Source organism: Nicotiana tabacum, chromosome 19, assembly GCF_000715075.1.
Source record: "Nicotiana tabacum cultivar K326 chromosome 19, ASM71507v2, whole genome shotgun sequence".
NCBI classification, from domain to species: domain Eukaryota; kingdom Viridiplantae; phylum Streptophyta; class Magnoliopsida; order Solanales; family Solanaceae; genus Nicotiana; species Nicotiana tabacum.
In genome coordinates, this window is record NC_134098.1 from 144,967,248 (window position 1) to 144,980,235 (window position 12,988).

Here is a 12,988-nt window from a genome sequence, read left to right on the forward strand (position 1 = left end):
ATAAGAATGTATGATATCTCAGTTACAATGTATGCCAAAAACTTTCTTCCCTTTTTTACAGGAATATAGCCATCCCTTTTTATAGTGAAGGAACCATACTTTAGATATAATTAAAAATACATAGTGGGGAACCCATGATAAATTAGTTTTTCCCTAATTCTCGCCGAGATTCTCTCTCTTAGTGCGGCTGCAACGACTCTTGTTTGTGAGCTCGATCCTGACCGGACTCGGTATCGGTTGATATTGGTCGGCGTGCAACTTTAGAGTTCGATGCGGGTTCGAGGTCGATGCTGACTCGGGGTCCGGAAATGACTTGGGAACCTCTGGCCCTTAAGCTCGATTCAATCACATCTCATCATAGTTCGATTCGGACCCGAGCTCGATAATGACTTCGAGCTCGGTGTTTAATCTGTACCTGAAATCTGAAGCTCGTGTATGCCATCTTCGGATCCATTTCGATTTTATGAAGACTTTTTTCGGTCCATTATGATCCATCTCGATCAGACGTATGAAGGCCGAAATAAGTTTCGATCGTATACATATCTATTTTGGAAAGAAGCACTTTCGACAATAAAACAACATGGCCAAACAGGCTACTAGACTGGCCGGCCTCTTTCCTCTTCAATCAAGTGACTTTCTTATTGTACTTATCATTTTACAAGTTAGATAGTAAAGACTAATAAAGACTGAATCCATGGACTGCATGCAAGAATCTTAGGCTTCGTCCAGAATCATAATTTAACATCTCAGTCTTTTCATTATTGGGCTGGGTCCGTGCCAAGCATGTGCTATCAACATCTAGTCTTACGCTTCGGCCTGATTGAACACCACTCAATTTAACCCAAATAGCCGCCCACCTAACCGTTTAAACTAAATATAACATGTCTAAGTATAATATATGTATAATTTATGTATTATATATATATAATTATATATAATCAATGTATAAATTATGTATATAGCTAAAACAAATTAAAAATAAAATATATGACCGACTATTTATATAAAGATTCTACCTTAAACCCACTTGTGTAAAAGTTGTTATTTGTGTAAAGATCCTATTATGAAGCCGTAATGGGAGTTGGTACGCTAGAAGCAAGAGAGATCACGGACCTCCAAAGCTGCGGCAATATGTGAAGGGTGCATGTGATCTTATCCAAGATTAATTATTCCGTATTTACTATCTTTATACCTCTCCATTATAATTTCGGAATTATACCATAATTATCTCCTAACCAAATATGAGATAAACTTCTTAAATTTAATTTCAAATTAGTTATTTCTGGTTACTTCCTCGAAATAAGAAAGAGCATTTTTTCCTATTTATTTGACCCTCTTGTAAGCCACTTCTTCAGCTTGAAGTCAGAAGTCATTGGGCGGAAGTGGAGAAACAACACTTGCTAAAAGAAATTCCTTTTAGCAACTCAATATTAGGCTTTGGAGTTTTTTTAGCCAGAGTTGTTTTCCCTCTTCTCAACTCTGTAGATCTGCAGAACTTTATTTCTCTATTTATGCCTTTTTCACTTTTTTTGTTGAGTAAAAGTTATTTTTTCGGGATCTGTTCAGATATTTTCCTTATTCCGTTTGGGGATCACTGAGAAGTTCATTTCATCTAATATAGGTTGATTCCTACGGCGAAATTGAATTAGTGTTTCCAATTTCTCGTCTCCTCAATTTTTTTTTGTTTCAGTTTAGGTTGCTTGAGCTTGCTAACTGTATTCTTCATTTTTTTTTGTGAGCGCGTACTGGTCAGGATGATGAAGAAGACTATAAACAACCAAGCCATGGAACTGAGCTACCTGCTTGAAAAAATTGATACAGTAAGTGCTATTCTACATTCAGATTTATTCTTATTGATTTGACTATTGAGCTTGCTGCTTTGTTTTTTCACACTATGAAGTTACTCTCCCGTTTACTAACGACATTAGCTGTTCCTGCTCAGCCATACCACCTAGTAGTAAAAGAAGACTTGTAGAATAAACATTTACAGAGAACATAACTGATACAAGGCATCACTGTTCTGTTTTAATATTTGGACCTTCCACTGGTTAAGAAGACTGGGCGTTTTCATTAACAAGTAGACAACAATTAGTATAGTGATTGTTGTTGACTTGTTGACGCTTTCCCCTTTCTGTGATAATCTATTGCTTTGAATTCTCAATTATCCCCAACCATAAAGTGAAGGGAAGGCCAAAGTGGTTAAGATGATCCTAATTCCTAAGAACCAAAAGTCATGCAATTGACTTGAAATAAAATTTTCTATTAATTTTGTTTTACAAGAGGATGCAACGTATTGATTCACACAAACTTAGGATGTATTTAATTGGATATTCATGAATGAGCATGGCTAAAGAGTAAGGTTCTGAAGTACCAAACAATCTCCCCTTTGTCATTCTTTGAGAAGTATAATTATAACCACTTGCACTTAGACATCTATATTAATAAAACATTCTTTAGCATCCTTAAACCAACTAGCTGACATGTACATAAGATGAAGGATGGTATTATGTTTATTTGTGGACCACTATAAAAGAAGAAACATACAAACTCCTTAAAGATTGTACCCAGTTTTGAAATATACAAGCAGTGGATCTACTTGATGAACACTGATTCATTAAGTATTTCCCTTTTGGTCATGCACTAAGGAATGAATCACAAGAACAACACATCCATTTAACACAAACGAGGGGCTCTTATTCTCTGGACGATATAAATTAAAGGACACAGGGAGTTGCCTTGGGTATAGCAAACCAACCCTCCCAAGAAGGTAACTATGTCTAATTAGAACATTACTGACCAAATGACAATGTCGACTTAGGATAGAAGGTGCCTCCCTTTAACACAAAATAATATACTATTAACAAATATGAGTTTCTAACTGAGTAGAGGTAAGCTTATATTTTATATCACCAAATTGTGAACTCATGAAAAGCTTAAAATATGCATATTCCGGAGTCAAACAAACAAATGATGTCCCACTTATGAACAAGATCAAGATGAATGCCCTATTATTATTTTATTTTTGGTGTAAAGAGGAATTTACCGTCAATACTGAATCTATCCTAGAGATTTTAGAATCCTTGTAAGTTGTATAGGATATATGACTAAATGGAAAGTTAGCTCAAAAGAACGACTTTAAATGTTGGCATGAGTTTAGCAAGAATAGAAATTAACAGTCATGAGATAGAATTCTGATAGAAACTTTCGAATTGAATTTAACACGAAACTTACATATTACTGAAATTACATTAAAAAGGGAAAACATTATGTGAGCTGATTGCTTCCCTGTTCTTATTTACTGTATTTTAGTGTCCAGGTTCAAAAGGAAAATTCTGCCCCTGTTGCGGTCAAGGAAAATTATTGGGCGTGAAAGATAAGATGTGTATTACACTATTACAAACTTGTAAGTCACCACTGATTCAAGATATGATCATGACAAAGCAGCCTATAATTTTTAAGGCTTTGATTCAGCGGCAGAAGTCATGGTTAACGGGCGAAAACCATGATCAAGACTAGCTTTCCACACTCTTTCAATATCAAACATCATATTACCACACTCATTCTCATTCCAGCCTTCCAATGCGTGCAAAATCCCTGCTATTCTTGATGCACTCATCACCCTTCTTGGTAGCCAGTTCTGGGGTTATAATATTAGTCATAAGTTTACTTTAATTATCCGAAAAGATCAAACAAAAAATTTAGGAATTTAAAATTATCTTCTCTAACCTCACAAGAGTCTACATTTTCAAGTTGTTTTGGGATAGTCATGGCTGGTGTGCTGAAGTAGATGCAATCCTTGCGAGCTTTCCTTGGTGGAAACTGTGAAAAAGGAATAAACAATGTTCCTTTTGGTGCTTTCAATTGTTCATCTTCACTCAATCTGTCCCCTACTAGCCATATCTGCAATACAATACTTCAATCAAGAACTATTTTCTGCGAGACCGTGGGGTGAGGGAGAGGGAGAGGGAGAGGGAGAGGGAAGAGTTCTCTTTTTTTGTTTGAATTTTTTGAAATCTAAAATGGTTCAGAGGTCAATTATGAATTAGTCTGGATTAGGAGAGAAGGGGGAGGGGAATGGAGTTGTTATAAATTATCAAGATTCAGGAAAGTATTATCTGATGTATTATGGTTTATACCTTTGACGCATTAGTCTTTGAAAGGACCAAATTGGTAGCAACCTTGGGGGTAAGCCTTGCTTTAAGTCTCTTGAACTCTTCTCCGTCTAACATGACAACCTATATGTTAAAAAAATTCAATGAATGAAAGTCTGGGAAACCAAAATCATGGAGGAGATTAAGTGCAAGATACCTGAATTCCTCTTTGGCACAAGACAAGGGCAATGGAGCAAGAAACTTTGGACAAACGACCTCTAAGGACCACTTGGGAAGTTCCTTTAGGAATGTTGTTTAGGACCACAGCAACAACTAGACTACTTCCATCAACCACTTTCACTTTCAACTGCGGATGCCTCCTTATGTAAAGTTCACCGTTATTATTCAGCTCCTCTTCCTGTTAGAACGTTACATTGTGTGACATTGTAAGTATCAACTGGAACCCTCTTTCGTCCAGCCAACAAACATTGGATATAAGGTGTTGGGAGAATTTTTTTTAAATTCATTTTCTCCCTAATAGTGAATATCTGCCATAGCTAACAGAATGTTTTTCTCAGAAAATTGCATTTTAGGTAGAGATCATGCATTTTTCTTATATATAAAGTAAGGATGAGAATTATTCGATTTTCTATTGTCTTTACTTACCTGATTTAGGAGTCCAAGGCTCAAAACTTTTATGCCTTTCAGATCAGCTTCCATGATGGCTTCCTCAATCAAATTGTTAATAGTATCTCTTTGCCCTTGCATAAAGTACTGAACAAAATAAAAAATTAGGTCAACTAGTCTTTAATAATGTATCCAGAACATACAAGTCATGATTAACAATAATTTCTTACTTGTTTCCTGTATTTTGGGATAGCCCAAGTTTGTAATTTAAGATTCCTGAATAAATTTCTCTCAACAACAAATGTTTGACCATAAATCCAAGTAATAAAAAACGACCATAGGGTAACGGGCCACATTAACCAAAAATACCACTTGGAAGCGTGAGGCGTCGAGGCCAAGGATGCAAACCCTAGTCGGAGATGGTAGATAGATTCAGGGGTTGTTAGATGTGTTAGGTGCACCACATCAGGCAATTCAGCTTTCCTCTCAAGTGACTTTTCATACAATGTATCTGACGACTTGTCCACTGTACCATACAGATAGTCATACATTGGCATGAAAAGTGAATAATTTGTTCTAAATTGAGTGTGATGTAGCGAGTGATACCTGTGCCATCAAAGAATTGACATTAGTGGTAAAAAATAAAACAAATTCATCAGGGATTACTAGTCTGCCTAGTCAGTAGGAAAAAAATACATTTGAAAGAAGACTTATATTTCCATTTTTCCTTTTATTTCCTGGTGAGCTAAAGTTAGAAGCAGATACAAAATTTCTGTTCACTGAGGTCTCTAACTTTGTTTGTACAGAAGTACCAAAATTGCATCTCTTTTGTCTTCTAGTTAAACTGCTCTGCTACCTTCGAGATATGCATGAATAAATACGTCTCGGGGTCCCTGAATGTGAAGAAACATTAATGTTCTGGAAGTAAAAAAATGAAAAAGTTATTTGTGTAGATTATCTTTGTCGATCCAGTTTCCAAAGAGATCCAAAAGTGGGGGATTGTGCATTTGAGCCTTTTACTTTGCACTTTTCCTTCAAATTAGTGTTTCCTGATCAGTCATCTCCAAACCAAACTTCCAAAACAACTTCCCTCTTCCTTTCTGTTTCTTTTTTTTTCTCCATGGATATAATAATATTTTGTGGCCAACGAACTTTATCCACTGTAAAAGTAAGTCACCTTATTTGGTAGGTTTTGTCATTGGGTAAAGTTTAGTGACTTTACTATTGTAGCGAGTAAATTTCAACTACTTTAATGTAACAAAAAAGTTATGTGACTTTACTGTTATAGTCGGTAAAGTTTAGTTACTTTACTGTTCTACCGGGTACAGTTAAGTTGCTTTAGCGCGACAAAACAATTTCTAACTTTACCATTATAATGAATAAAGTACGTGAAATTTAACCCTTAAAAGTTTCTAGTAAATTTCTTTTACTTGTAACTGTTTCGAATTATATTTGTTCACCCAAATAAATTCCGATGATATTTCAAATCCCTGTTAAAGATAGCCATTGCAAATGAAAGTTGAACATGAAAAGACACAGCAGGGTGAAAAAACACATGGTGGGTGAAGTCTTGTCAAGGCAAAGACAAACAAACGTCTAAAGCATAGTTGATGCTATAACTATAAAAGTTTAAATATAGGGAAAACAGACTCACGAGGGCGTATATATCAAGTACTTGAGAGGGGGAAACATAGAGAACATCCACTTAGGAATGAGCTCAAAGTTGCAATGCCCCATGTTGTTCATGAAATCAACGTAAGTGATGTACGCACCAAATGCAGCTATAGAAGCAGTTCCAGTGAAAAAAGTTGTGACCCCCGGTATAAGAAAGAGCGTGTAATATGCTATGATCTCAGCAAACGGATGAATAACAGCTGCAACAATAAAAAACTTTGCTTTGTAATTATTTGCAGATAGGTCATTGATTGTCTTTGAAATTAAACTGAAACCAAGTGACCTATAAGCCAGCAGGCAGGTCTTTAATATGCAGAAAGCCAATCTACAAAGTACTTATATTCTCATCCATCCCATTTGAATCATATAAGTGACAGCCATTCTGCAAGATCTTTTTAACATTATCTACTGACTACTGTCGATATTATTTTCTAGGTTACTATGTCAGGCTTAATATAAGCTCCTTGTAATATCTGATGTATTTTCTCCAAGACTGATTGTTCTTCCTCTAGAAAACTACATCAAATTAAACATATGATACAAAACGTTTACGAAGACGACTTACAAGTGATGGGCTCAGTAACAATGGAGGAGTGATGATGGGAATGATAACGAGAGTAGAGAAAATGGTGATGCAGAGCTCTGTGAAGCCAATAATAGAGAAACTCGACAGGACCGATATGCATCAAGGCAGTTATTATGATCCCATCAGTCCTCCACAAAGGCAAGTGATGAGTCTGTTGGAACTTCAGGTACGCAACGTAGAATACCATTCCATTAAGTATGATTTGATCATCCCTACAAAAATACTTCAACCTTAAATCAATTTTGTCATGTACAGTTTGTTTTGCACGTTATTTTTTGCTTTGTTGGATTCTTTTTGGACACTGTCGAAACCTAACCCGTTTGGATTGGCTTATTTTAAGTGCTTTTAAGCCAAAATGCTTTTAAGCCATTTTGTAGTGTTTGGATAAAGTAAAAAAAAATGCTTTTAAGCACTTGTTTTTAAGCTAAAATGACAAAAACAAGCCCAAAGCCAAAAACTAGAAATCCTAACTTATGGCTTAAAAACTATTTTGGCTTAAAAGTTTCTTAAAATAAGCCCATTCAAAGGGCTCTAGTACTGTCAAAGCATGATTAGGGCCCGTTTGGATTGGCTTAAAAAAAGTGGCTTTTAAGTTAAGTGCTTAAAAGCACTTTATAAGTGATGGAACTTGTTTTATAAATAAACAGTTACGTGTTTGGATAAAAGTGCTGAAACTTAAAACAAGCTGATGAAGTGTTTGGTAAACAAGTGCTAGTAAGCACTTTTTCTTGTTAAAATGACTGAAATATCTTTAAAGTTGTTAACATTATAAAGAAGAGACCATAATATTATATTTTCCGTTCATAGCTTCAAATTCAGGGGTAACACGTAAATTCATTGAATGATTTGATTTTAGAATATAGTTACACCAATTAAAAAAAAAAGGAAGGATTCAACGACCAAAAAAATTAAATGTTATGGAACCAAAAAAAGAAGCCAAAAGAACAATATTTACAAAATATTGGAATGTATCAAACATTATTTAAAAAACTATTGTTTGCTTCACGTTAAGAACTTCAAGAAATTGACAAATATTGGAGAATGGGGAAAAATAAAATAGTATGTTGTAGGGTTTTTACTTGGGGGTAATTTCGAGATTAAGAAAAATTATAAGGGATAAGAATGTAATATCCTTGGTCAAAGCAATATGGCTTTTAAGCCAATTTAGAAAAAGTTGGGTTTTCCAACTTATTGGTTTTGGCTTTTTAAAGCAGATTTTAACTTTTTTTAAGCCCATTTTTTGGTTGCCAAACACTTCCACAAGTTAAAAATTGCTTAAAAGCTGGTCAAACCAGTTTTTAAGCCCATCCAAACAGGCTCTTAGACATGTGCGACCTAGTCCAAGATTCTGACTCCTATCAGGCGTATAGCTTTTCTTCTGGCTGAAACATTCCGATAACATCTTCAGCTGGAGAACACTTGATTTGCATCATAACTTTTAGTGCACAAAAGGGTCTTATTCAGCCTACTAGCGATATCTCAGCTTTGGGCTAGGCCCACAAGGTCTTAGGATATGTCACTAGGATCTAAGGTTTGTTTTCTTATATACCCAACAATCTCTTTATTTTTTGCTGTATATGAGATACACCACCTCTTTTAAAGATTCAACATTGTTGTAAGATGTGAGATTCACCTAAACTCAGTTGATATTTTGCCCTACCGTCTCTCTTAATGATGTGAGATTTGCTTAAAACTCAGCTTTCAGTTGAGAGTTGCCCAACCATCGCCTAAGGTTGTATGAGTGGTTCTGGTCTTCCCAGCCTACAAGGCATCATCTTTCTCATATTTTTGCCGATGTGAAAGTTACATAGAGTGTTACGTTAATGACCACCAGAGGTTCGATTATTCGTTATATAATCGAATCTTCCTTGCTAAGAAATTGGAGGCGACTCATTTTAAGAAATTTTCTCATTCGGACGAGGTTGAATATTACTACTTACTACTGCAGAGTGGGTGAGGTTGGAATGTACATACCAGTTTCGTTCTCTGTCAACTTGATCAAATTCAATGCTCTTGTCAAGAATCCGATTATCACCCTTGGTAGTCCTGTAGCGAGATAGAGATATCCATATCTGGTTGTGAATCACTCTCGAGAGTAGAAGTGGGAGTATGATTATGTATGCAATGTCCCTCTGACTTTCATCTTTGCCCATGAAGAATGAGTATATGCTATGACCCACAAATGGTGCCAAAAGCAAGTACTTCATCCCAACAATTTCATAAAAAAAAGAGTAGAGAGTTTAGCAAGTCTAGCTATAACTTCCTGATTCAGCACAGAATTGTTTAGAAGGAAGAAAAGAACACAAAGGTTTATGCATTTAAGTGTAAACTTAATTGTCAATGCCAATACTACGTAACACAAGTTCTGATGAAAACATTATAGCTAATTAGTTACTTACCTTTTACTTTTAAAAGGAAGAAGAACGAAAAATGTAACGAGTTCGAGTACCATGAGCATTTTAACAAAAGAGACGGTAGAACTTTTGAAAGCAGTACATCAAATCATATCATCAATCAAATTATATTAAAATTAGGAAGCTTCAAATGTCAAAGTTGAATTACTAAAATGTCCATAAAAATGAAGGACTATTTTACCCATTAATTATATAAACACTACTTCACTAATATTCTTGTACTAAAAAGTAAACTTACCTTCCAATAAATATTTTGGTACTGCTTAATGCAGCCTATTCAACTCCTAAGTATTGCTTTCATCTTCTGATACTTTATTGCAAATGTACGTACTATCTCAACCTTTAGAATGTCCATTCAATGTTTGCTCCTTTGAGCTTCCACCAATTATTAAAGATTCATGTATTTCAGCTTTCTCTCCCTCTTGTATTCACTTTATAAAATTGGATAATGAAATCAATTAAGAAATTCTTCTTACTACCATTTGTAAATTGGAAAAATTGTTTTTCTTATTAAAAAATTGTTCTTTTCATTTGCCATATCTGTTAACTGTCTGCAACACATTAACACCAATCTGTAAGTGTCAAATGAGGTAAAGATTTTTTTCTTTCCTGTTAATTTTACGAGTCTCGTGCAAATTTTACAATTGTTCTTGTTTTTATATAATATTTTCATAATTTTTATCATGAAAATAAATATCTTTTGTTATGAAAAGTTTGACTACTACACTATCCATATTGATTTTCAGTGAGAAATAGAGTTAATTTTGTTATTTTCCTTGTGTTGTAACAAGGAATTTTGGATTCAAAATGTTAGGCTAATTATCACGCCCGTTAGTAGACTTCACTTCTTTACTTCCTCTTCTATCTACTTTTACCACTAAGAAGTCATGGGGTTATGTGGAAGACTACTACTTAACTCATAGAACAATAGTGCCTACAATGTACGGTCAACAGTTAAATTGTCAATTGTTATCATTTGAATTTATGTTTCAATGATATATAAGTAGAAGAATATTAGACAAATGAAGAACATAACTTTTCAGGGGGGGGGGGAAAGAAAAATTAAGTTTTTGAATACATATGACTAGGGGTGTACATGGATCGGGTTGATTTGATTTTTATCAGAACCAAACCAAACCAAACCAAACCAACTATATCGGTTTGGATTGGTTCGGTTTTGTCGGATATTTCGAGTTTTTTGTCACTTAAATATTATTTCAATCTTACTTTGTCAATTTTTTGATAAGTAAATATATGTTTAGTAAAAATATAAAAAATTGACAAATATATGATCTATTAATATATTTTTATGGGAGAATTTTCTTAGTAACACATAATAGTTATTTTTTTAGTCGTCTGACAATAATTTTTCGTTGATGTACACTTTCAAGGTGAACCGAATTTAGTAATTAAACATAGAAATCAATATGATACCTAAATAATAACAATCACTTCATATTCGAAAAAGATATAAGAATTTAATAGATCTTAACATATGATATGAATATGGAAGAGCAAAGAAATTGACGCATTTCATTAACACTTGAAGAGAAAGTGATCATACAACCCATTATTTAAAGTTAATAAATATGGAGCACTTCATATACTATTAAATATTATATCCTGCAAGATAAACCCAAATATTTTATAGACATTTTTTAAAGAAAATTCTATATAAAATCTTAAAAGTATATATAAAAATTATATATTTATATGTCGGTTTGGTTCAGATTTTTTTACTCGATACCAAATCGAATCAAATCAAACGTAGTCAGATTTTTTAATCGGTTTGGTTTGACTATTCGATTTGGTGCGATTTTTCGGTTCGGTTTGTACACCCCTACATCTGACTTCCAAGAGCTACATCCATTTTATAGAAATTTTAACAAATCATTTAGATATTTTTGATTATCTTCAATTTTAAAATGTTTGTAATGATTGATAAAGGTTATTACACGTGTTAAGAAACTAGTATTCAAATAAGAAAGAATATTTTCTTATAAGTTGTTGATTTAATTACTATTGCTATATTAGAAAGCACTAGAAGGAAGTGCCGTCTATCCCTTTCTTTATGGACAACCGTACAATCAAGAAATACGTATTCCAACAACAGAAAAAGAAAGAAGAGATCTATGTAACTTCGTAAAATTACATCATTTTAAGTCTAAATGCTTTCCAATAATATGTTTTGACCGCAAAAAAAAGAGGAAACAATAGTTAGTAATTCAAGAAAGAGTACCTTGAAATTCCCAAGGCGTGCCCATGGCCACTCTGTGAGAATGCCAGGTTTAGTAGCCATTCTTTTGTTCCTTCAACACAAAACTGGTAAAACTAAGTATTTGTAGCTTTGTTCAACTTGTTCTTTCCCTGTGTTCTCTTAAAAGCCTCTGCTTCCACTGCCTTATATATACTATTGAATCTTGTTATACAAGATTGCATGTACAAAATCAATCCTAATCACCGTATAATAATTTTGCATGCAGGAACAAACTATATTGTATAATAACTACAAGTTGTATTTCATATTTAAGTGACATAATCTTTTGTTTTGTTGGACCGTGTGACCTAGGGCTAAGCAATTACGAGTTCATCTAGCAATAGATTATGCTACATTAATTGTGTGTGTGCGTAGAAATTTGGAAATGCGCATTAAAAGTGTGTGACACCATGCCAATGCAACAGTTATGAATATAGTTCATAATGTGGAGATACAAAATGTAAGTGGCTAAAATAAATATAGTTCTACTACATTATGAATATTCCTCTTTATATGAATGATGCGGAGATACAATATATAAGTGAACTTCTTGAACAATGCACCATTGTTAAATCTTGCAAGCCTCCCCACCACCCAAACCTACCCACAAAAAATAATAAATAAAACCAATTTATAAAAAAGATGAAAAGAAGCATCATATATATCCAATCCTTCGTCTGTTTCATTTTATATGGCTGTATACGTGTAAAACCGAGCCCACTAAATACTTCGATTTTCCAGTGAGCGAAACGGAACAGAAACGTGACCGTAATGTATCGGAGTCAAAGCGAGGAGTCCCTCGTATCGGGGCTCGGGCAAAGCACCTGCCCTCGGGGGTATAGGGGCAATGTCCTCCAGGTTCGGTTCGAGAATCAAAATTTCGGAGAGCATTATCAAACAACTGCACACAACTAACAAAGGGCCGTGATGTCCGTGTCCGACCATATATCACGGCGTGAATCTCGACCCGTATTGATAAAAAATCAGTGATTACCGAAACAAAAGATTTTTACCTTTCTTAGAATTGTACTTAGGGTAAAATTCCCATACTATATAAAGGGGGAGTTTATTATTCATGAGATACATTGTAACACGCATATCAAGGCAATTTATTTCAATTCTCTTTGTCGTTCAAAGTTCTTATTTTTGTTCTTAAGTTCTTCATAAGTGCAAGCTTGGAATCGAGGGCAGGTTCCTCATGAGCCATCAACCGAGCTCGGAATCACTCTTATCATTGGTTTGGCCATTTATTACGTCTTTCATTTATTTAATCTAACGTCATTAATCACTCATATTGAATTAATCCACATATCCTTAAAATCACATATAAATTTTATTG

The 12,988-nt window shown here is 34.3% G+C and overlaps 1 protein-coding gene and 1 long non-coding RNA gene across 2 annotated transcripts; one reads left to right on the top strand and one right to left on the bottom strand.

Moving 5' to 3' along the window:
* The first annotated feature begins 1,085 nt into the window (after positions 1–1,085).
* On the top strand, positions 1,086–12,770 carry LOC107800179 (uncharacterized). The gene is made up of 4 exons (XR_012703072.1): positions 1,086–1,820; positions 3,310–3,403; positions 6,905–7,144; positions 12,391–12,770. It is a non-coding gene; the product is annotated as an uncharacterized LOC107800179 (long non-coding RNA).
* On the bottom strand, positions 3,189–12,369 carry LOC107800178 (very-long-chain aldehyde decarbonylase CER1). The gene is made up of 10 exons (XM_016623333.2): positions 11,632–12,369; positions 8,953–9,179; positions 6,958–7,190; positions 6,373–6,592; positions 4,949–5,324; positions 4,758–4,865; positions 4,309–4,509; positions 4,137–4,235; positions 3,727–3,900; positions 3,189–3,637 (listed from the first exon to the last, which is right to left on the bottom strand). Exons 1-10 carry the CDS (start codon positions 11,689–11,691, stop codon positions 3,455–3,457), a joined length of 1,881 nt encoding a protein of 626 aa, XP_016478819.1. The 5' UTR covers positions 11,692–12,369; the 3' UTR covers positions 3,189–3,454.
* Positions 12,771–12,988: the final 218 nt, after the last annotated feature.